At 37.8% G+C, this 25,669-nt stretch overlaps 1 protein-coding gene across 2 annotated transcripts in view; it reads right to left on the reverse strand.

Moving 5' to 3' along the window:
• The window catches only part of stxbp6 (syntaxin binding protein 6 (amisyn)), a 59,671-nt gene that overhangs the window by 8,242 nt on the left and 25,760 nt on the right, over nt 1-25,669 (reverse strand). For both annotated transcript variants that reach the window (XM_040137034.1, XM_040137035.1), the window contains exons 4-5: nt 4,627-4,757; nt 4,264-4,429 (exon numbers count right to left, since the gene is read on the reverse strand). In XM_040137034.1, coding sequence (XP_039992968.1) covers nt 4,264-4,429; nt 4,627-4,757 — 297 coding nt within the window. The remainder of the gene's footprint in view (nt 1-4,263; nt 4,430-4,626; nt 4,758-25,669) is intronic.

Genomic DNA, 25,669 nt, shown 5'->3' on the forward strand with positions numbered 1-25,669 from the left:
GGTTCTTGATTCACCTCTCTTATCAAGGCCCTTCTCCCCAGATTGCTTAGTTTGGCTGGGCGGCCAGCTGTAGGAAAAGTCCTGGTTGTTCCAAACTCCTTTCATATAAGAATTATGGAGGCCACTGCACTCTTAGGAACCTTCACTGAAGCAAAATTTCTTTTGTAGCCTTCCCCAGATCTGTAGCTCAACACATCCTGTCTCTGAGCTCTGCAGGCAGCTCCTTCGACCTCATGGTTTTTGCACTGATATGCATTGTCAGCTGTGAGACCTTTATATAGACAGGTGTGTGCCTTTCCAAATCGCGTCAAATCCATTAAATTTACTGCAGGTGGACTCCAATCAAGGTGTTGAAACATGTCAAAGATGATCAAGAGAAGTGGAGGCTAAATTTCAAGAGTCAGGAGTCATAGCAAAGGGTCTGAATACTTATGTCAATTTAATATTTCAGTTTTTTCTTTTTAATGCATTTGCAAATATTTCTAAAATGCTGTTTTCACTTTGTCATTATGGGGTATAAAGTGTAGAATTATGAGGAATTTTTTTTTTTTTTTTTTAATTTTAGCATTAAATTGCAACATAACAAAATGTGAAAAAAGCAAAGGGGTCTGAATACATTGTACTCAAACCCCATAGTGCCAACACACATAAGGGAAATTATAACCCTGTTCTCACTGGGAGCATACAAAAAAGCTGTTTGTGTAAATGTTAACTAGAGAATAGCCCTTAAAAATGACAACACGAGTCAGTTGAGTCCCTTACAGCCAGGAGCATACCCTCAGTTCAGAAGTTAGTGGAGAGGCTTCATTTTAAACTTAAATCCAACTTTGCAGAATGACCCAATTTACTATAGTCAGATTTTCAAGTGTATCTACGGTATAGTACCACTTGAGGCCTTGCTATTGCTAATACTGTAGTCAAATATCTCATGTCCAGATGTACAAGGGACATATCTCTCATATCCTTCATCAGCTTGCCATGTACGCCAAGTTCTAAATTCAAGTATTTCTGAAAGATAATGAGGTCTCTTTATCAAACCTGACTACTAATGGAACTCAACACTTATTAGTAGGGGATATATTTGCTAACTTGGTCCAAGAAACTTTGTATACCACCTTGACTTCTGGAGGAATTTTGCACTTTTTAGTAGGGGACATACCTTTTTTTTTTTTTTAAGTCAGAGTAGTTTCGTATACCATTGGCTTACCTTGTTTTAGTAGATGACCATGGTGTGCAACAAATTCTTTCTTCATTCTGTTCAGAAAGACCTTGCAACGGAAAATGACTGAATCTACAGCTTGGTCTTCTGTGATGAGAAAATATTGGAAGTCATAGTCAACTTTGGTGTTTAAAACATGATATAGTTTTGAAATTAGTCAAGATGGATTGTGATTTTTGGAATATGAAATCACAAGTCAAACACTAAAGGGTTTAGTTCTTTATAAATGCCATGCAATTGTAAAACTGGTTACTGTGTTATTATTTATCTGTTGGGTAAAACATAGGTTGCACAATGAATACTGTAAAAATGGGAATTTTATGTCAAGGAACTGTAATTGATTTGATATGTTAGTGAAAAAGGTTTTAAACCCAGCCCACATTTATGCTCACACCTGACTGGAGGACTCTTAACCCCGACAATCCTCAAATATGAAAATTCACACTGAGCATTTAGTTTAAACTAGAGGTAGACAAGTTTGCCTAGTGTTGAGGGCTTAAAAGCATCCACTTAGCTTCCTGAATTTAATTTCAATCTTCAATCTAACTTGTTTTATTCAAATGGTTTTGCATATCTATATCAAATCCTCCAATAACTCCAATTAATTTAAAAGGTGCCTTTATTGCTCTCATCATATATTTTCACATTTTGAGAGTCAGGTGAAACCACCAGATAATTAAACATTTATATTATTTCACTGATGCATTAGATGGATAAAATGGCTACTGTTTGCAGTCTATTATCTTTTTCAACATTACAGGACCTTCTGTAGTAACATAGTCAGAATGGGATAACAGTGTAAGATTAAGCTCGGGTAAAGAACAAAGCTACTCGCATCCACAGGCCACTGATGACATTGTCGGGAAAAGCTTTAACATTCCCAGTAAACACACTGGGAACAACAACTAACCCCAGAGACCTGTCAATTGCAGTGATATCGACTTCATCAATTCTATGCTTCACGATCTTAAATTGCAGCACATATTCTTCTTTACAGGATTGCTTAATAAAAATGTTTTTATTGCACTGATTTACACATCTTGATTCCTCTCTCTGTGTATGATCATATTTATAAGATTTAACTATCTATCTTTTATGTTTTTAAGGGTCTGCCATCCCGGGCCTTTTTGTGGACAGAGTCTCCCACAGTTATGGTCCCACACCTGAGCAGCGTCATGATTTTTGTTTTGCACTGGTGTGAGACTTAAACTGGAGTGGACAGAGCTGGTAGCAGGCTGGCATCCTCTCTGCTCCTCCGGTCACAAAGTGCATGGTGAAATGTCAACTTTTTTATCTATCACACACAGTTTGTTCTACACACTGGGAGCATGGAGTTCATTATCAGATCATCACCCAAATGTGCTTCCAGCATGGGGCAAATAGCTGGATCAATAGCTGATTCTACAAAACCAGGTTTGGCTCTTAAAAGTGTAATTTAAATAGGACGTGTAGGTTTTTGTGGGTAAATTCATTAATATTACAAGCATTTATATCAAGGGCAGTGCTATGTGTGTTAGAACAATCCACAGGTTTCTTAGATTTTGTTAAGATAAAACAATGTTACAGTAAGTGTAATTTTCAGATCCACTGGAGGCATGTGGTTGATATGCAACATTTGCACTCCATAATCCTTCCTACTCTAAAAACCCCCAGGTTCTGTGTTCTTTGGGACACCACTACCTTCCCACCTACACATACAGAGACTATAGTATGCACCAGGAGCAGTTTAAGCGAGTTAAATATGGACATGGTTTTCAGAGTAGGAGGGAGGTCAAAGCAACCTAACAGAAAGTTGAAGAGAACGAGCAGCTATATCATCAATGGGTAGATAGTGGGTTCCCACACACACACAGAGTAAGAAAGATAAGGAACAAAGGAAATGTGGCAGTAACTATATTATCTTTATACACATACTTGACATAGTTTACCTCTCTAAACTGCCCTGTATGTTCAATAACACTTTCCAAAGCTGCATTACACAGAAATCCCAAAAATCTATTTTTTGCATCAAGAGTGAAAACTTTCACAAAGTGCATCAATAACAAGAGATGCTAGGTTGTCATTATTCCTTTTGTGACTTGCTCAAAGTAAAATTTCATTTGAAGTGCAACAATTCAGAGTTTAAGATTTGGCAAATTAAAAGATTTTTTTTGTTTACTACCTATCGTAATGGCTCCTGTATGTGGGGCAGATGGACAACCTGCCGGTAGTTATGGAGCTCCCATAAATAATTCCATGAATAATACAACAGGTTGAATGGTGCTGAAAGATGAGGCTTGGGGGTAAACAGATCAATATCTTATCAAGCCACGCAGGAAGCTGCATTCTCTGCTGGGTTTCACTGTAAAGGAACCATCAACCTGCACCAGAAATCTCTACCTCCTGGATAGCAAACACCACATTTGCAGCCAGGAAATGACCAATTACTTGGTTTTACATTTACATTTTATATACCTAAAATGTTTGGAAATATTTTGTGCTATCACTTGTTTGATCAGCCCATCTTCAATTATTTTGGGGGTATGAAATCAATGTTACTTTCAGAGGGAGAGGTTAGCTTTGAACTAACTGTTTTTCCCCAATCTCACAGATTTAATATCAGTGTCAAACTGTAACTGTTAAAGCTCTTACTGTGATGTTTTAATGTAATTTTGAAGGGTGGAAACCAATCAAAACTAATGAGTCTCACACTTCAGTGAAAGGTATCAACTTCACATACTGTAAATTAGGGAAAATTATTATTTAGTATTGTATGTGCTGTAAAACCAGTTGATCTGTGTCAGATGCTTTGAGTCACAGCTGATATATTTTGTTGGACATCCTCAATGACCTCACTTCAGCAGAGTGCTCAACAGATGCTGTGTACGAGTAATAAGCATGCATTTTCATAAACAGCAGGTGCTGTTTGTCATCATACATAATCAGATTCAGGCTGACTTACAGCACAGTATGACAGCAGTGAGTCTGCCATTGCAGAGCCACTGTGTTCTGGACAGAAATGTTAACAAAGAACAGTTGGGAGAGCTTTTTTTTAACTGTCTTACCCCCCAGCAGTTTGGACTGACAGTTGACGAACTCTGGTTTCCTTGCTGAGGTGTAGCGCTGGCAGGTGTGGTGAAGAATCTGGATAAAGGTGCACTTCTCTCCTGCTGAACCAGCAACCCACTGGTCAAAAGCATTATCAAACATCAGGTCAAACTCTGGACAGTCCTTGGAGAGAATAACAGTGATATGGAGACATGAGTGAGAGGGGAGTGTGTGTAGAAAGGGAAAAGAATTATCCAAACTATAAGGTGAAAAGCTGGTTTAAAAAGTTATTTTATATCAATACCCATCCTGACCGTATTTCCCAATGCTATATTAACATAATATATATGACTGACTGAAGAGGGCTAAAAATTACATACTTTGTTGGGGTCAATGCCATTGACCTGTCGTAGCTGGTCAATTGTCCACTGTGACCTTTTTATGAAGGCAGAAGATCCTTGAAACTGCTTCACCTTAGTGATGGATAAGTGGGAAGGTTTCTTATTTGTCACTGTGAAAAGGAAAACAATATAACACACCAGATAAGAATGCGGCAGCGATTAAAAGTACAAACATCAAAATTAAATTCCAGACTATGAGGTTTCTGTGCAATTTCCCCTATGTTTCAGACACAGTGAGAAAGTCTGGATTCGGATAAATGTACAGTTCAGGTCTTGAGATGAAGACTATTAGAGTGAAGCAAAAGCCACAAGCTTCTTTCTGTGGGCGCCAGGAACAAAGAGAACCATTAACAATGGACATTTCACTTTTGGAGCCAATAGCAGCTGGGACCATGATACGATTTCTTCTGAGAAGACAGCCCAAACATGAACAGACAATCGTTTTAAACATGGATTTGGCTTTTATATTTAACCTACACAACAATCATATATATACACAATATGTTGTACAATGAATTCCTGGTGTGTTCCAGCTACATAAAGCAAATCTTTCCATGCAACTGGTTTGAAGAACATAAACAATCAGTTATATTGTTCCTGCCACAGTACAAATTACTGAATTTTTTTTATACAGTGCTGAAACAACTCATTTCTCTTCAACAAAGTGATGCGTTTCTTGCACCACATTCCTGACTAAGTGGGTAACAAATTACACTATATGCAAGCATGGATGTTTTGCCTTTAAACAACTCACAAAAGAAAAATTGACATAATGATAACAACAAACACTGGTAATACATTGTTTCTCCATCAAAATGATTCGGTATTGTGGAGTTCATCAGTTGGTACATGAACAATCACGCTTAGTTGTACAACAATAAAGGTTGATAGCTTGTACAATCCAGGAAGAAGGTGTCAGTCTGTTGCAATTTTTTTAAGCCATTTATTTTGCTGTCTACTATATGACCTAATGAGCTTTTCCTACAGGACTAGTAATATGCTTATGAATAACTAACTGAGGTGTTCTAAGGTGCCAAAAACTTCTCTCTGACTTTTCACCTCCTATCCAATGACATTATCATTTTGTCCTGAACTTGGCCACTTTTGTCCCGGCGATGAATAACCATGCTTGACTCTTCTTATACAGAGATCAACACCACCACATGTTCACGGATCGTCGAGGGTCACGGCTGAATGTGTGTGTGGCTGGATACTGAAACCAATTGTCCTTCTCATGGGCAACACACGCTCCTGTGTTGCTTTTTTAACCCCAGCAGCAAACCTCTGCTTCCGCTCTCCAACATTTGCCATTGTGTCATCTCAGAGAGAGGGAAGTGTTCAGGTCACTTTCACTGCTGTTGCCCTTTACTCTGCTTCTCATCTCTCCAAAAAAACACCACTATCCTGCTGTCTTTGTCTTTTTTTCAGGTTTGCTTTGTGAAAGCTCTACCACACCCTTTACTGCATATGATTTTTAAAAATATAGGTAGGGCTGAATGTTATATCAGGTGATACATTCAGTGAGCCAACTCCCCTGAGAAAAATGTTTTGATGTGTTTTGTGTAGCCATTTAGACAGCTGTAGTGAATACTTGAGGTGCTGCGCAGAGGTTGCAGGGTGGAACAGACAGATACAATACAGGCAGATTGGCAAATGTTTCTTTCCTTTCTACTCTTTGAAATTTTTTTTTTTTTTTTTCAAACCGTCAGCCACAACCATGACAAACAGATGAAGTGAGTGATCACAACTTTGTTCGGTCACACAGGAGGCTTATAGAAGCTCTGGAAACCAGAAAATTGTATAAAGAGAATGACAGCTGGATGTAATGAACAAACGTGTTGAAGGGTAGAAGTCAGCAAACTAAGGTCATCCAATTTGCAGCAAGAATAATTTGTCTTTAAACCATATTCATGGCAGATGATAGACCATTGCACAGAACCAGTACTTTCTCGAAACTGATTAAGCAGAAATGGGGTTTTATTGCTCTCACTTGATAAGTGGAGGATTGGTCGCTGAGGGATAAAAGACTTTCAAGTACAGTAAGAATTCAACTAGAAACAATCTCTCTCTTGGATGTGAGCCTTGCCTCCATCTTGTCCTACCAGAAACATCCTATACTGTACAGGGCTGAAATTAATTATTGTTTTATTATCAGTGAACCTGAGAATAATTCTTCATTTAACTGAAATTGCTTGGATATGTCACAAAATAGCAATAAGTGGCCATCAGATTCCCAGAGCTCAAGGTTGTCTCTTCAAAAGCTTGTTTTGTCTGATGCACAGTCCAAAACCCAAAGAGATTCAATTTATATGGAAATTAAACAAAGAAAAACAGCATATCCCCAGACTGGAGTAGCTAAAGCTGGTGAATGTCATTTTTGTATAATCAATTACTAATCTATCAATTGTTTCAGCACAGTCCTACGTGATAAGTGTGACCTGCTTTCCAATCAAGCCAATTATCCCAAGCTGTATACAAGCAGAATGCAGCATACTGACAATACAGTAACAGTAGTTTTATAATATACTGTACCAACCACTCATGGCATGGCTCAATGGTTTTGTTTTTTTCCATTTACAGCATAATGTACAACTAAACAGATGGGTGAAAAAAAAAATTGATTATGAATGACTGCAACCCCTGAGCCTGAAAGGCTTTGACTGAGACATCCCTGCATTAGCATATTCACTGTCATATCACTAGCTCTGTGGTGAACAATCACACTGACGCCTGGATTAGAATAACAGTTGCACAACACTAGAGAAATGGCATGAAACATGAGAAACACACACTAACTGATCCGTTGCTCACGTGAAGAGCAACGTTTACTGCACATTCAGTGACAATCTGGCAGCATCGTTTGGTCTTTTTTTTTTTTTTTTTTTTTTTAAACTATGACATTTCACTGAGACCTTTCTACTGAAATGCATCAGTGAATAAGTGAAAGAGACCTGTAGTCTCAAAGACATGGAGCTAAATTGTCAACACGTCAACAAGGAAGTCTTAATGAAACTGCCAGACACCTTCGAGCCCCTAAGATCAATTTCATATTCAGCTGTTGACTCCCACCTTGTCTGAGTAGCTCCCCTGCATATTAATCAACTGCTGAAAGAAGAGCTGGCTTTATTGAAACTGCAATCAAGGAAAAGACTTTGAGAGAATGTATACTCAAGCCCTCCTAATAAAATTAAACGTCAAGTTGCTTTCACCATAAATTTAATCAGTGATTGATACTGAGAGCGTGGAGAAAAAAAAATGTAGAAAAGTTAGACAAAATAATGACAGAGGCATTATATAATTACAAAATCAATAGATAGAAAGAAATTAGTTTCATAACATTAGGCATGTTGACATTATACATAATTTTATCAATACTTGATATCCAGTGTCACAGAAAGCTTCTCTTTAAGATTGGGTCTTGTAACATTGTTCAGCTAGACTACTATTAAGCTAAACAACATCATCCCGACCACCAGTCCTGCATGAATAATTGTAATATGTGTGGTCACGATTCTGATGAGCTCCTCGAGTCGAAATGAGATTGACATTCACAGGCCAAAAGGCTCCGCTGAGTTTGAACTGAAGACACATTTTCCCTTGCTGTACATGAACTGAAGTGGATCAAATATGAGACTATAAAAGTAATAAACGTCTCAGACATTGTTTCACTTTTAAGAAAAAACAAAATCGCAGTCACGCCTTCAACAAAATGTTTAAGCATAATAAACTCTGAGAATGAGCAAACACCACTAAACACTACATAATATATCTAGAAACAAGGAAAGACTACAACCGTTGAGAGGCTGCCAAAGCCATTGTTTCCATGTGGACTGGCTGTCAGAGGAAGGCCATGCTGGGGTTCCTGTCCTGTTCTTTTCTCATGATCCGATGGTGACATGCTCTCACTTCCTCCAGTGGATCATTCCCCTGTTGTGCTTGGCTATTCACAAGTGCTGCAGCCTGAAGGGAAACTCATACTGTACCATTCACATGGTGCGGATATCACAGAGGAAATGTTCTCAGGATCAGCTTTCGCTCAAGGAAATATTATCATAGTTGTGGTTGTTAAGAGAGAAATGTGAGCACCAGATTTCTAGCAAAAGCAGCAGTGACATAAATGATCCAGTGAGAAATGTGCAGGTTTTGAAATGAATACATACAAATTTCCACAAATGTATACAAGCATTTGTGGAAATGCTGAATAAAAACAATATGAAAACAAAGATCATACAGAACAACCATGGAATGTATACAGAAATGTCTGAGCTTGCCAATGACACCATGAAACACCATGAATATTAGGAAAGGCCACCCGCATAGGCAAAACATATAATAACTTCCTTTCCCTTATATAATACAACTTAATCCTCATGTCAAAACTGTTGCTTATCAGAAATTTCCCTCCACAAGCCAGGAGTATGATAAGCATCAACGTTTGGGGCCATCCAAGCAAATATGATATGAAAATCCAGAATCATAGAATAATAAAAGGTCACATCAGATATGGAAGATAATGTTTAACTGCAAAAGCAGGGACGTACTGTGTTGCCCTTGGAATGACTGACTGTTTCAAGATTCACCCATTAAGCAGAAAATAAAGTTTTACCGAACAAGAAACTTTTGGTGCTTCTAGAAATATAACATTCACTTATTCCTGTGTGCTAAAAGATATGGTATTTAGCTGCCGGGAATTATAGGACTTCAGGTGTCCAGAATAGCAAATGTGAACACTTGACTAAAATTTTTAACCTGTGATTGCGTTGCTAAGCAGAACTTTGTTTATATTACAATTCCTGATTACAGTTTAAAGATACCGTTAGTCAAGCTTAAAAGATAAAAGCATGTTTTCAATCATTTGACTCCCATCTGAACTACGTTAGAGAAGCATTTCACAGCCTCTATCTAAACCAAGTGGGCTAAAGATCTCTTGACAAATCAGACCCCTTCAGTCAACTGGCTCTTTTCTCTGACATTAGGTAGACACGGTTGCCATGGCAACCTCCATTTGCCATGACACAAAAGACACCTAAGCCAGGTTCATAAAGGGACAAGCAAGTTAGGACAGTTCACATGCAATTCTGACAACACTGGATCACAACTGAAAGGATTTCAAAGCCGTTAGGATATCATTAAGATAGTAGTAAATGCTAAAGGATGAAGCACTGGGCCTCAAGAACTGTTGTACCGTAGTTTGTTTGGCTTGGCTGAGGGTCTTTCTCCATTGTAAAATACGAACGCTCTCAAGAGACAGATCACGTGTGTTTGAACAAACTAAGGAGATGAGGCCAGATGAGTAGTGAGTGTGAGTTTAGGAAAGTTCAGAGTAGATGTGAGAAAAACAGTACTTCAGAATGCTTTCTAGGCAAAGAACTTGTTTCACAATTTGTGAGACCATTGAACTTGTCAAAGTACTCATGAAGACATATACTGCATACTTCATGAAAACCATCTCTTCAGGTAACAACAACAACCTGAAATGATTGCCTGTATATGGATTACAGAATTCAAACCAGCTATCTTGGTACGAAGATCACTATATTGCAAGGTAAATATCCGAACAGTTTCCCTTACAGGTTGAAATTTGCGGCTTGTTATTAGAGCTGTCGTCGAAGGGCATGTCTAACACTTTTCTCCATCTGGGTCTATGATTACAGGTCTATTTTAAAGCTGCCCCCACTCTGCTGGAACACAGTTATCCTCAGAAAGAACCTGTCACAGGAGTGAACCACAGCACTGGTGAGACTAGCAACAACATCCCAGAACAAAGGCCTCTACAGTCTATTCATGGGTTCGAAAACACAGTGATTGCTGTGTACTAGGCCTCCTCAGGCAGGACGGTGCCCATGCAGTGGCAAAGCACCAACAGTAAAAGGGAGTGCATATACCATGGTGAATAATAGCTACAGAATAGACACAGACACCACTAGCTTCACACAACAACATATTAACAATGGAGAATAGCACAGCTGTATGTCCTCATACAACAATAAACAATTTAAGACACTAACAAAACAGTTGCAATCAAATTGAAATCAAATTTTTACTATAAAACATGCTTGACTGAAAATGAGGAGGTTTGCATGATTTACAGTACATCAACTAAATGCCTACATAACTTTATTCCATGAAAGGATTTTTAATCAGCAAGCAGCATACAGTAACTATCTGACTTTCACTTTAATCAAGACCATACTGCTGTGATTCTTTTAATGACGTTTCAAATTCTTGAGAGGAAAAAAAAAAATCTTCTGAATATTTGACAAATCTGTCTGTCGCAGTTGGCTGGCAACTGAGCAAGACATTAGAACAAAAAGTTCATCATTTTTTTTGTTATGCCAACTTCAAGTGTATTTTTATTTTAAACCACTGAATTTTTTACATTTTGTGGCTAATAACCCCTAAAAACAACAAGGATGTGCCACTGCTAATAGCTGTAATGCTTCACAGTGGGAATATGCATGGGGTACTGCTAATGGCTACTAAAATGAATACAACACCAGGAGACTAAAAATTGTTGAAAAAGGACAGTCATTTTCAAATTAAATGAAAATGACTTTGTGTTTATATTTTAGTTAACCCAACAATGACTGAAATGGCATCAATATAACCATGTTCAAACCATATGTTCGGAATAAAACTAGTGAGGATTTTTTGATTGTCAAGTCATTGCTTTCATCCGACCTCCTTTAAAACAGCAAGAATTGAAAACTCAAATGAGCTTTTTAAAAACATAGCTGCCTTTTGCCTGTAGTCACATCTGTTATCCATCCAATTATAACACTCACCCAAGGACAACACATTAAAAGGATTCTGGAGCCTTGACAAATCATGTGTCAGCCATCCAAAACGAAAACTCTCATTTGAGGCACCAGAGCTTCTGTAAGTTCAGTTCAAATCAAATCATGCAGAAATTATTAAAGAATCTGTCTGAACTGAAATTTTAATCAAATTTAATGTTATTAGACTTTTATAATTTTTGAACAAACAGGTATGGAGTGTATATTGTATGAAATGTACAGAATATAGGCATTGTGTATCATAACATGGCGATTTTATGAATCAAATCATAATTTCTGCACAGTGTCACATAAAATTTGTGGCAATGCCATATATTATAATCTAATAAATTACATCATGTGATCTAAGCTTTCCAGTTTCCTTGTTGATCATCATCTCAATCTCTGCTGTGGAGACGAGAGAGATGAGACGCTCTGACAGCTTATGATACAGAGCAAACACGCTACTGATCACAGTGACATTTCCATATTTATCAGAGGTGTTAATTGGAGCTTGAAAAGCTGAATAATGAAGTGACATGAAGACTAAAGTTGACAGAGTAAAACTACAATTACCACCATGCGGTTGTTTGCCTCCGCCATCCGGTCAAGTCGCAGTTCACATTCAAGTTTGTCCAGACTCCTATAATACACGTATGCAGGGAAGCCTTTGAAGGAAATGAAGGGTTATGAAGGGGGTTAAGTGAATTTTGTCATAATTAGCATATGAATTCTTGGGTGACCTTTGATCACCAAATTTTAATAAGTTCATCCTTGCCCCATGTAACTAAATTCCCTCCAGATGTTCCCGATATATCGCATTCACAAGAATGGGACGGACACGAGGTCACAGTGACCTTGACCTTTGGCCACTAAAATCTAATCAGTTCATCCTTGAGTCCAAGTGAACATTGGTGCCAATTTTGAAGAATTTCCCTCAAGGCATATTTTTTGTCTTACAGCAAGTTAGAAAACAGTTTCAGACCTACAGTATGTCAAGCATAATCACATTTTATCATTATGAAAGATGTGCAATATATCTTCCTACGAAGAGAAACCACGGAAAAACATCATCAAATACAGAGGGGGAAAAAAAACAAAAAAAAAAACAAATCACACTTTCCACAGAAGTAAGTTGCTGTATTTCTCTCTCATCTTGACTCCTGCTCCTGTGCACATCAAGGGAGGAAACAACATCTCATGTGAGGCCTATATTCCATATTATGACCCCCTATGCTCGTACATCACCCAGTGCTCCACGAACCACTTAATAAGCAAGCAATTCAGGCTAGGCCCCACATAGCAGACATTCCTCTGGAGCTGGAGCCCACGGATACAAGGAAATATTTAATTACATTGGGGCACTGACCTGAGGCGTCTCCCCTACTATGATGCTATGGAATGGATTTAATACCCATCTGCCTGTCTAGGCTCGCTATTGACCATGTAAAACATGAGATGATTGTTACCAGATGACTCCACTGCGCTCAAAGGGGGGGGGGGGATCCACACGTTTTTTTTTCAGTCTAAGTGTTTGTTTATTGATTGGCATTTGTAAATTTCAAAATTCTACTTAGGAAAAAAGTAATGAATGAGCATGAGGAAAGGTAAATATAGTATAGTATATATGTATATTAAGGAGAGAGTGGAGAGAGTGGTGGATAGAGAGAAAAATATGCAAAAATGTCAGGTCATTACATTTTGTAGTACAATCTAACAGCTCCATATGGAAAAAGATAAAACACATGCAAAATGTTTATATGTGCCAAAACTCTGGTGTGCATTAGTACATGAAGACCTCATAATAACCTAATCAGGATACCATCATGGAATAGCATGTGTCTGCATTTCAAACACTCAAAACAAGGTGCATTCCTCAACACTTACTTCTTCAGGATGACCTAAACGGATGTGCGTGGAACAGAAATCCTCTAACCAAAAACAACCTCTGTGTCAAACCTGGGTCACATAGTATTTGACAGAAATTTGTAGTAATAACCAGTTTGTGAGCACAGATGGACAATGTATGCAGATAAAGTCAAAGTCAAATACTGTATGTTGTTCATCACAGAAGCATACATTCCCTGTTTTACCATATTCCTGAGATATCCCTTTAGGAAGTATCTCAAAAACTACCCATTCATTATGTAATTATTATGTAATTATTCCTTTTACACTAAAACCAACTGGCTGTAGTTTTATCCCATCATACATGGTCACTTTAGAAATACAGGAGTATTTATCTCTTGACTTGGCGGTCTGGCTTGTGATTATGTATTCTTATTAATCTCGGAATTTAAAGTTAATAGTTTACTATTGCACCTATTTATCCATTATCCAAATATATTTAAATAGTTCACAGCTACACTGATACGCTTGGTGGAGTTGGATTGAATACTGGTGAGTTGTTCCAGTAAATTCTACCTTAAGGCCTAAAAAGTGAAATAAAATGATGAATCAAAGCATTACATTTCAGGCTTGCTTCCAGATCTCATTTCCTGGCCCATCTGTTCTTTTTCTTATTCTGTAATATTGAAGAGAGAGATATTAATATTGAAAAACCCCAAACACCCAAGAATACATACTGCTCATTCAGTTTAAGAAAGCCTTAAGAAAACATGGTTGTGATAGTTAAAAGATATTTTGGGGACTACAACATCAGAAGACATTTTTTTTTGAGTAGCAAAGAAAAAGATTGCACCATGTAGTGTAGTGTACAGGGCACTTCGTTCTTTCAGCTTTGATACAATGTGTACTTCTCATAAGATTAACGCTGAAAAAAGAATTGGTATTTGTTTGTTGTTTGTTTCAAAGGATGTGCTGTAGCTTTTGTCAAAGAGGAAAACATATTTGATTATACTGAAAAGCACAGTAACATCTTATAGTTAAATGTGTGTGCACGTTTCTGATTACAGAGCAAGGTCAATATTTCATGTGGAGTATATGCAAGTTTCACACGGTAGAAAATCTAAATCTATATGGAATTTTTGACTTCCATTACACATTTGCCATGGTTAAGTCAAACAAATGTGATATGTTTTTTCTGTCTTATATCTTCCTAAAAACTAAAATACCATGTACACTGACAACATGACAGCTCAGCTACACGTCAGTGTTACACCTGCCGTTAAAAAAAGAAAAAGAAAAAAAATTCTTCTAACAAAATTCACAAAGCAACAGAAACTGCTGAAGCATTTGACTTGCACAAAGTTTTGGAGTACATAATAGATGTCGCATGTCACCCATGAAGGATGGATGGTAAGTAGCATCCATCAGTCTTCCTAACTGCTGACAGGCTCCATGAAGACTCCTAAGCAAGACCCCCCTTCAGAAATGCAGACCACGGTGTGATCAAGGTGATGAAGACAGTCAACTGAGCCACAAATTAAATTAAAAAAAAAAAACATGCCTTTGTGCAGAGCGGAAGGCTCAATTATATATGCTTCTTAAGGGATGACAACAAAGCCCAAAAGTTATTACAATAGCATTTTTAATTCCAGCAACCTGGATTAGTTCCTCTACACCAACTGTAGGTATATAGCTGATGACTAGGAGCCCAAGGGATATTATTTTGTGTCTCTGCTGGATAGTCCCCCCCCTCAACGCAGCCCCTTATTTTCTGTCCACATTCACAATAGCTATCTAAAAGATAATACAGATGATTTCAAAGATGACGCAATGGTGACAGATGTGAGCAATTAAAGGGTTTGTAAGACACATATGTAGTGTATTAAACTGGAAACTGATGATTAACTAAGGGATGGTTCCCAAAATGATTTCTTCAGTGGTAAAATTCTACTGAGAAGTGGAAGGATATCTAAAACAAGAGTGTCACAAAATTCACCTAATTTACACTGTGATAATGGCACCAGGATGTCCATCTCCTTTTGCCTTTACTCTCGTTTTAAATCCATTAGTCTTGTGCTCAGAAGCAGGAAAGGGAGAGGAGGATGAATAATTCAGTATATTACAAGGGGGTCATGGGAAAGAACAAAGACAGGGTGTGCTGGTCACATAAGTATATACAATTGTACATTGTGAACTTATTTGTGCAGCGATACATTAAGATTTTGAAAGACACATGGCTCTGTAACACAATCTGGATTTGTCTAACAGAGTATATGATTACTGTCACAGCAGACACTTCTAAAGAATAAATGCAGTTTAGGGCCTGGGTCATAGATACCACTGTTAATATATCCAAACTGTAAACTTAAAGGTTACATTTTATCCATACATTGATAAATGTATGATGGGAACTTGTGTACTGTAGTGACTGAGGTATGGTTTCGAGATATGAAAGAGTACAAAAATTAGAAGTAAGCAGGACTGTGTGTGGTTGCTGCAAGTGCATTAAGGAGATAAAAGAAATGACCCTAAAGGAGTGAAATATTGGAAAAGCTCACCAATGTCAACAGTAACAAACCTGAAAACCAGATCCATACTCAAGGAGCGTATCCAATTAGGCCCACTGGCTCAATGACTGTATATTTGTATTGGTTTTTCAGTCGCACCCTCATCAGGGACACCTGTGTGGCTGATTTACCAGACTTCCAATTCATCTTCAAGAACTTTTGCAGGGGAGTACAAAGAAAAAGAGTGATGGATTCTTACTGATGTAGGTTCACCTTACATCTTAAAGACAAAGTTCCAAGCCAAACACAAAAGAATACAGGAATACAGGAATTCAGGAATAAGGTACCGTACAAGCACCACACACTGACAAAAACTACATGTAGGAATCGTTGCGCACACAGTCTTTTTTCAAATAAACACTCAATTTGATAAACACACAATTTGATAAATAAACTTTGCTGCCAAGATGGGTTGGCAAAGCTTAGCTCAAAGACTGGAAGCTAGTTGACTAAACTCAGTCAAAAATTTAAAAGAAGAAAAAAAAATCCTTTTCACCAAATGCAAAAAATATTTGCACATTTCATCATATTTATTATCATCAGGTGTTAAGCATAAAAAAAGACAGAAATCGAAGTTTTAAGAGCAGTGAGCTTCATGAAAACAACTTGGCCGAAAACAATAAAACCCACGTTAATCTTGGAAGTATTGGTAACTTATCTCTTATGTTAGTTTTCTAGCTACAAGTTATAACATTTACAGATTTGAATTTGTTTAAAGTTTATCGTTTACTCCTGGTCAGAGCCCTTGAGCTAATCTCAGCCAAACACGGCCTGGACTAATATCTGTATGGCATGCAGAGAATTGAAACTGATATCAAACTTAACACCTGAGTAAGGGTTTGAGGGCAAACAAACATATTTCCCAAAAAGTCAAAGTTTTTCTGTAATGTGCCACACCTTGAGCTTAAGCTTAGCTTAAGAGTTACAGACTAAGATTCTGCGCTCCATAGCACCAAATGAGAAAACAAAATGAATATATCCTCTAGAGGCCTCTAAAAAAAACACACACACAGACACACACACACAAAATGTCATTGAAGGGTGCAAGTTGTTATTCTGTAAGAATGGATCACAAACATACAGGAAAAGTTTAATTGATCCCTCAGTAAATGGGTGTCCCATCTGGTCTTTCCATGAATAATGTTCCATGTAGCAGGAAAATGGCTGGGCTTATGAGAATGATATTAAACTGTGATATTCTTCCTTTCCTTCCTTCTTTAGCACAGTGTTCAACACACGTGAAAACAAACAGAACGGTCACTCTTTTGCCTTTAGGTCATATTATCAGACTCACTAATGAGTGAAATGTGTAATCTCTATCCAATTCTTATCTAAACTCAGTTGTTCTGACATCATCTTCTACTAAAGCAAAAATAAGAGAAAAGGTCCAACAGACTGAGACTTTCCTCAGTGTGTACGTGTGTGCGCTTCGCATTCCACTAGTGCTCAGTGTGTATCGATACAGCACTGTCAGGGAGCCTGCAGGAGTGCTAAGCCATGCCCTTAATGGGAAATATCAGAGCAAAGCCCACCTGGGGCCTGACAGAGGAAGTCTCAACAGTAGACCGCTAGAGTCCCTAAAGACTGATGTCACTGGGCCGATTCAGCCACACAGCTGCCTGGAGAGACTGAGATGTCAAGGTGTCACTCCACATCCTGTCTAACCTTTAAGTCCTGACTAACCCTAAACGTCAAGTAGCCTAGCTACAGGTTGTTCGCCTGAACCCCTGCTACGAACAAAGTGACATGTTGAAGATGAGATCTTTATTTATATTATAAGCAGAGCAGAGTGCAAAGTTTTATAAAAATATGTACAGACACAGCACATTCCCTGCAGTGCTTTAGAAACTGTTTGAGAAGATTAAGACATTACGCTGCTGGACTTTTTTATCAGTATAACCACACCACTAACCCATTTTTTTTGTGCAGAATTTCTGATAGCCATAACAGATCTTTTTATTTTAGAAGCATTGCATTTGGTTACTTATTTTGCTGTATGCACTTTTACTCTGAATTCTAACCATTTAGTACAAGCTGACATTGCTGCCGTTAATTTGACCTCAATTTGACCTTAATTTGACCTCAAAGCCAATACCAATTACAGGCCCTCGGAGGCTGCAGACTTGAAGAGTGTTCAACTATATGTTTAGTAATTAAAAAGCTTTCAGGTCTCCTGTTAAAAAAAATGTACCAAATGCATTAACTTGATTTCCTTTTCCATTTTCTGACAGATATCTGTATGAGGTTCTCAATTTCACTGTTGTTTTCTCAGCTACAATGCTGTTGTGACAAAATTAAAATTAAAATTTAGAAAACTTGCCCAGCTGTTATCCATTGCCTTGGTTCCCAAACATTGCTGCAGAGCACTGCTCTCCAGTAAATTCATGCATCTCAGAGTTTCATGATTCTTGCATTTTCAGATAAGTAGAATGATTACAGGTTGAGAAAATTGTTCAAAGTCTAAGGCTCATAAAACTGTTTCAAAATCCATCCGATTTTGCATTGCATTGTCACCTTGCTCAAAATAAGATTGTTTTTCTAATTTTCTAAAAAGTTGGTATTTTGAAAATAAAAGTGGGGTCTGCAACCGGTTGGCGACTGAGCGACCTATAATGGATGTACGAGACACATGGCTGCACCACTAGTCTTGTGGTGAGAGAGAACAGGCAGAATGAGATAAAGATCACACTGAACTGGGGAAGCACAAGACAAGCTGTTGGGCTTCTGATGATAACTGAGTGTCTGATGTTCAATTCATCAAATCATCCCAGAACATCCCTTCATTTGGAAACTTGGTGATTCTACCAGTAACCACTAACAAAATGCACAACAAAATATGCAAATTACATGTAGGTCATTTTTCTTACTTGTAAGTGCCCAGTGTGCCATTTTCATTGTCACTATGACAGTCACAAAATTTAACATATGTTAGCACTACATGAATGAAAATAAAAAGCACATTTGGATGTGTCCTCCGAGTTCCCGCACCTGTTTTTGTTCTCAGGTAGATAAGTTGCAAACTACTAGAGTATTCAGTTATTGTAACATTCATCAGGTTGCCAGAAACTTCTCTAGGAAGTTTAAGTTTCTGTGTTTGGGTAGCAAAACCAGCCTGATAATTACAAGCATATAGTAGTGATTGATCGTATTTTACTATCTTTCTACCCACTATTGGTCAAAAATCATGTAATGCAAATTTAAATAGAGTGCACCTTCTTGAGTTCATTTTAGTCCAGCTAGTTCTGTCTCACTTGCTCCTGGTTTGGACAACAGTAGGGATGTCCCCAGTCACCTAGTCTAAAAGAAAGAACACAGAAAACAATCAAAATTGAGAACAATTTGATCGATAGGGTTAAATATTGTCCAAAGAAATATTGCGTGTATTTATGCATTGCTCTGGGTGAGTGGTTATATACCTGTACATTCTGACAAAGACCGACATACAACCTTATTTTCATTTTCTAGGTCAAAATACTGCCAAACTGCACTGTTTTAAAGGTTGTCATCTGTCCAACTTTCCAGCGGGTGGCTGCTTAAAATTTTAGACGCAACACTTAACCTGCATTATACTTTAATACTATCATACTATCTCACATTTTGCAAGGCTCCAAAGCTCTGTGACTGAATTTCTCAGCACCCTGATAAAAAGGTGTGAGGTGGTGGGTGGGGAGCATATGGTGTTCTTTGGTTTCCTGGTGAGCTTCACGCCAGGCAGAAACCTCCCTACAGGGAGTGTTGTAGATACAGAGAATGAATCCAGCTGCTCCTCTAGGTGACCTTCATTACCACAATTAACATGTATGCCACTCACAGGCACACTAGGCTGGGGTGAATGCTGCACTGTAAGCATGGGCTGATAGGAGATGGGCGAGGGACATGACACAGCTGGCCAGTGAGAAAAAAAAAAAACTTAAAGAATGTGTTCAAAATTCGTTCATCAAAACTATAAAGAGTCAAACAACTTAAAAAGATCATTTGTTTTTTGTTATGGTAAATACTAGGTCTATGACGTATTATTCAAGGTGGGACATGTACAAAGTTCATACATTAAGAAACAATATATAAAAATCTGTCATTGCAAAATTAACAGATACTATACTGTACCTACCTACATAAAGTATATTGTATTGCTATCCCTTGTGTACTCCAATAATGACGTACAATGCAAATGAAAACTGAAGAAAATAGCAGGCTCCTACAGACTGCAAGACAGGCAGCTATATTTTCCACTTTCCCATTTCCAGGGTGAGTGAGTCATTGGGGTTGTCACGTGGGCATGTCCCTCCATGATGTTTTGTTACCTAAGACCCATGACACCCCAAGAAGGCTACATTTCTGAACTGTATTGTCTTTTTTATCTTATTACAATATGAATAGCCACAATAAAGACATTGCAAAGGTCAATGATATAAATGCAGAGATTCATAAAGCAGGCAGCTTCTGGTCCCCCCGTGTACTGTGCCAGGGCTTTAATAAAGTCCAGCGCTCTGTACCAAACTTAACAACCAACAAAAAGGAGCACTGAAAGATGTAATAATATAAATGCAAACCAACTTTTATCAAGAGACAGGAAATATCCTTCTTTATTTCAAAGACAAAAAACAAAAAAAACAAAAAAAAGGCACAGGTTAAACGATTTTGCAATTAAGCAGTTGTAGGCATGTCACATACATTACATCTAAATCTTTAAAAAATTTGTTGGATATTGTGATGATCATATTGGATGAGTATTAAAAAAAATTGCATATTTCTTTCAAAATCATACACAACATGGCTCGTCAACAGGTCATCAAAACATTTAGCTTTCTAGCGCCATTTGTAATGTGGTGCACAATTTTTTGCTTAGGACCACTCAGAATCTGTATCAGCAGTGACAAATGAATGTACACTCTTTGCCCTTCAAAGAAATGAGATGAGCCATCCTCATGGAGCTACTAAGCCATTGCACATATGCACTGACTTCACTGACATTAGGCTTAAATGTCTCTTTACAAATCTGTCATAACTTTTCAACAGTCTGATGAACCCCAGAATTAAATGTGGAAAGTTGGGTTAGTTTATCTAAAAGGCCAAAAATCTTAGTTACAAACACACTGTTTTGTTTCAAAAACCCTGACAATAAAAAAAAAATCAATAAGGAAAAAACACTTATTGCACAACAGCTTACTAAACAAAAGCTAATGGGCACTTTATTCAGGTGCTTTTGTTTGTTATTCTAAAGCCAATCAATTAAAGAACACAAAGGCCAAGCAAGGTGAACACAGAGACCATTACCTCCTACTTTCCACTGCTTCTCAACATAGACCCATTCATTTACATGCCAGATCAGGTCCCTAGGTACAGAGGCAGGGCAAACAAAAACAGTACTTAATGGTCAGTAAAAGGTTCTGATTTGTATTGACAAGAGCAGAGCAGTACTAGACTTCTGTGATGTTAAAGCAGAAAACCTCCCACATTTCTTATCGAACTGCCCGTTTGATTGTTAGAGATTATAGAGGACGCTAATGAAGACAAGTCTATCTGTGAAAGTGCGGTCACTACTTATGAAAGTTGTGCTGTTTACAGTGTTGATCTTCAATAACAACGATCTGGAGAAAATGTTTGATTTGTTGGAGCTATTGAGAACTATCTCAAAATTAGGGAGTGTACCTTTAAAGAAGTAACCTTTGCGACATGTGCGCATAGAGTAGCTAGCACATTAGAAGTAAAGAAGCCCCATGTCACTGTAATCTTAGTGTCTTTTTAGGGTAAACTGCCAAAACTAGAACATGACACTAAATTACTAATATTTATAACTAATATAACTGATGTGTTAAAAAAGTACAATATTTAATTGTTCACTGCAAATGTAGTTTTGAGGGTTTCACACTACACTCATGCAAATAATTGATTTTTTGATGGAGCACATTATTGAGATAGTGACCCAAGGTCAGATGAGACACTTTTTAAGCATACTGCTAGTTTATATTTTACAGTCCACTAACTTAAACCCATACTCTTAATTATATGCAACTGGAAGCTGAGCCAAATTCAAACTGCAATGGTGTTATTCGCTGACATGAGCTTTGGCTTCCTGTCAAGGAGACCACTTAAAAGTCTGAAGGGCTTTACGCCACCATGGTTTCTACATAAGGCTGTAAGTGACAGACATATGAACTAGCACCTCAGGTCAGACCATTACTAATGCATCAAACATAAATCCTGCAGTTCTTCACTGAATGATGATCAAGAATGGGCTCATAAAACTAAAAAGGAAAATACTTATGTGATGACATATGAGGAAAAACAGCTTGTCCATTATATTACTGTTTTCAATATGAAACACTTCTCACAAACATCAGTTCAAAACTACTCTGCTCTAAAAAAATATTAATACATATATTTTTCCAAAAAGGTATTCCAAGTGAAAAACATGCCATAAACATGCACACATGTAATCATAAACAGAAGATAATGGTTGTTTTTATTGGGCCCCTGAGGCAGGTCAGCATTTTTTTTTCTTCCTTAGCTTCAAATCTGGAGACTCAAGTTCGTCATTGCGATAGACAAGAACCACACTGAGGAAGTACAGTCCTGGTTGAAATTATTGGCAACCCTGAATTTTAAGTACAGAATTTAGAATATATTTTCAGAAATAAGTGCAAATTGTCCAATTTTTTTTTTTAATAATCAAAATATTTTAATAAAATGTCCACGGTGACTGAACAAAAGAAAAAAAAAATTGCATAATAGTGGAATAATACAAAAACAAAATGTACCCCAGACGCAATTATTGGCATCCTTCACTAATACTTGGTTGCAGAACCTTTGGCAAAAACGGCAGTCTCCAAACGTTCCTTGTAACCATCGAGAAGCTTCTTGCACCCGTCATCTGGTAGTTTCTGCCACTTTTCCATTGCTGTGTTCAGGCTCTTTTAAGTTTGCAGGAGCTTTTTTACAATGGAAGATTTCTGCTCTCTCCAAAGGTTTTCAATGGGAGTTAAGTAAGGACTCATTGATGGCCAGATTAAAACCATCCATCTTTATCCTTTCAACCATTCTTTTGTGCTGCTGGACATGTGCTTTGGGTCACTGAAAGACCAAAGACATTTGCTTCAAACCTAGTTTTATGACACCTGGTAAAACATTTCACTATAAAATGCCTTGGCAATCTTTTGATTTTATCATTCCTTTGATACATTCAATGACTCCAGTACTAGAGGAGCAAAGCAGTCCCACAGCAAAATAGAACCTCCACCAAGTTTTACTGGAGGTAGGGTGTTCTTTTCCTTATGGGCTTCATTTCGTTGAGTATAAAGAAACTGATGCATTGCATTTCCAAAGAGCTCTACATTGGTTTCATCTGTCCATAGAACATCATACCAGAAAGAATGGTTTATCTCTGAAAGTTGTTTCAAACATTAGTCTTGCCTTTTTGTGCCTCTCTTTTAAATAGTGGTGTCCTCCTTGGCCTTCGTCGACATGGAGCCCTACTTGGTTTCGTGTGTGGCGTATGGTACGGGCTGAAACCAGCAGTCCAGATTGATTCAGATCAGCCGAAAGCCTTTTGGATGTCTTGCGTAATGTTTTTTCAACAAGCTACGTCAACCTTCGCAGACTTCTCTCATTGAGTTTCTTATCAGCACCACGTCCTGGAAGAGTCTTAACAGTTTTATGACTGTGAAACTTCTTGATGGCAATTGTGAAAAAGAAACTGGTAACAATCAGCCCGTTTTTATGCAGTAAAGCCATCATTCATTTGTTAATTAAGGCCATGTGAACACTGAAAATAGAGCACAGCTGAGTTTTATTTGTTTTTTATTTCACAATTCTGTTAAGTTTATCAGAAAAGGAGAATTCCATTTCATGTTCTCTCTTTTGGCAAGACTTGCAGGCTCATTTTATGACCATCATGAAATGCCCTGATTAAAGAATATCTTGTTCAAAAAGCTCAGCATAACTGATCATGTTAAACAGACATGGTTATGCCTGCCAGCTATAAGGAGGAGAGCGGGTAAAAAATTTTCCCTTTATTTATTTCAAAAAATTGTGCGAGTTGACAACTAAAACATCAAATGTGATTGTAGAAACTTTTTTTTTGGAATACTTTATTTTCAAGCTTTCACAGCGTATTCAAATTTCACAGATGAAAAAAAAAAAAAGACACCGTTCCAGACCCTTTTCACCCAACAGCAAATTTAATTATTTGCTTAAAAGAAACAATAAAGGAGCCAAGACTACAATTCAGAATCAATAGAAATTTCTAACCTGAAACCAATGGGTCAGGAAGCCTAACTATGACCACAATGTGTGGTAAGCTACCAAACACCGTCCCTCAGATGCAGTCAGTCTAGAAAATCTGTTACAGTTACTCTGTATTATTGATAATACACTTACCCACACATACATATACTGTATGGTATAAAAAAAAGGCATTCATAAAAATTGTTGCATTATTTACAAGTAGACCCAGTGTTCTTCTATGCTCTATACTTCCAATTAAGCTATGAGCTATCTATCTAACCTTTAATGTTGATGAAGACCAATATGTGCTTTCGTTTCTGGCCTACCGCATGTTGCTCCTTTTCAAGAAATAATAATTCAAATAAATACTTTTAAGAAATAAGATCAAGTATATCTGAGGCTCTTGAAGAGTTTCAGATCACCTATTTTGAGAATTGAGTCAGTCCAGAGATTTTACACAATCTAACTTGTTTCTGTAAAATGTTTCACAGAGGTGAAAGTTAGCAGTGGACACTTGCACCTCAGTGAGATGCTTATTCCCCTACTGTGAAAATAAGGCACTCCTTAGACAGACTTGCCTTATCCAAGCAATCTGTCTTCCTGATTACCTGACTGGAGTACAACTTGACCCCGACACTGCTCAAGATTTGTTACTGGCAGAGAGGAAAAATCTTTGTCCAAAAAAAACATTTATTTTAATCTCATGATAGGCTGGCTTTTATCTGATAACTATAACAAAGAGTGATTTTAAGGGAAGCAGTGTGTGTGTGTGTGTGTGTGTGAGAGTGTGTGAGAGAGAGAGAGAGTATGCGACTTGTCGTGAGTATGTGTATTTTCCATAAGTGGGTCTGATGTTCCCCACAAGGTCCAATTACTCAAGCTCAGTAGATTCATTGCTGTCTGTTTTCATCAAAGCTGATCCACAACTAATGGCCTGATCTAACAAAACACACATTCATAAACAAGCACACAAATACACTCCCAACACCCAAACAAAACAGCAATCAGTAAAGGACCACAGTAGGGGTGGTTCACATGTGTAACCTATACAGGTCGAGCCTGCACCCTCTGGGTGAACTAGGATACACTGTGGTCTACCTGCAAGACATGAAACCAGCAGTGCACTGGACAAGTATCCTTCACAGCTGTGCTCATGTCTCTTGGCGCTGCCTGAACGTCGCAATGGTTGACTTCTCCAGCAGCTCAACACTGTCACTCATTCTCTCCAGCTCTTACATTCAGTTCTCACTCCTGCTCTTTCACTCAGTCACTCATTTGCTTGTGGCCTCTGAGGGGAAGGATTAGAAAAAGACTTAGTCAGGGATCTTGGACCTTGTCCCAATCGCTATCATAAGCACCATGTACTGTTAAGCACTAAAGTTGTCTTATGTAGATTTAGCATTGACCGCATGTTGCTCAGGGAGCAAAAATCATTCACTGTTAACTTCCCTACTGAAGCAGGTGCAAATGAAGCTGTTGTGGATCTGTTGGTAGAAACAGTCGTCCCTTATTCCTCATTCTAAAAACTGCAGCTCAAACTCATCTTTAATATGGATAAATAACATCCTAAAAAGATGAATATAACAGCGTACTGCACAGTATCAAATC

Source organism: Xiphias gladius, chromosome 10, assembly GCF_016859285.1.
Source record: "Xiphias gladius isolate SHS-SW01 ecotype Sanya breed wild chromosome 10, ASM1685928v1, whole genome shotgun sequence".
Taxonomy (NCBI): Eukaryota; Metazoa; Chordata; class Actinopteri; order Istiophoriformes; family Xiphiidae; genus Xiphias; species Xiphias gladius.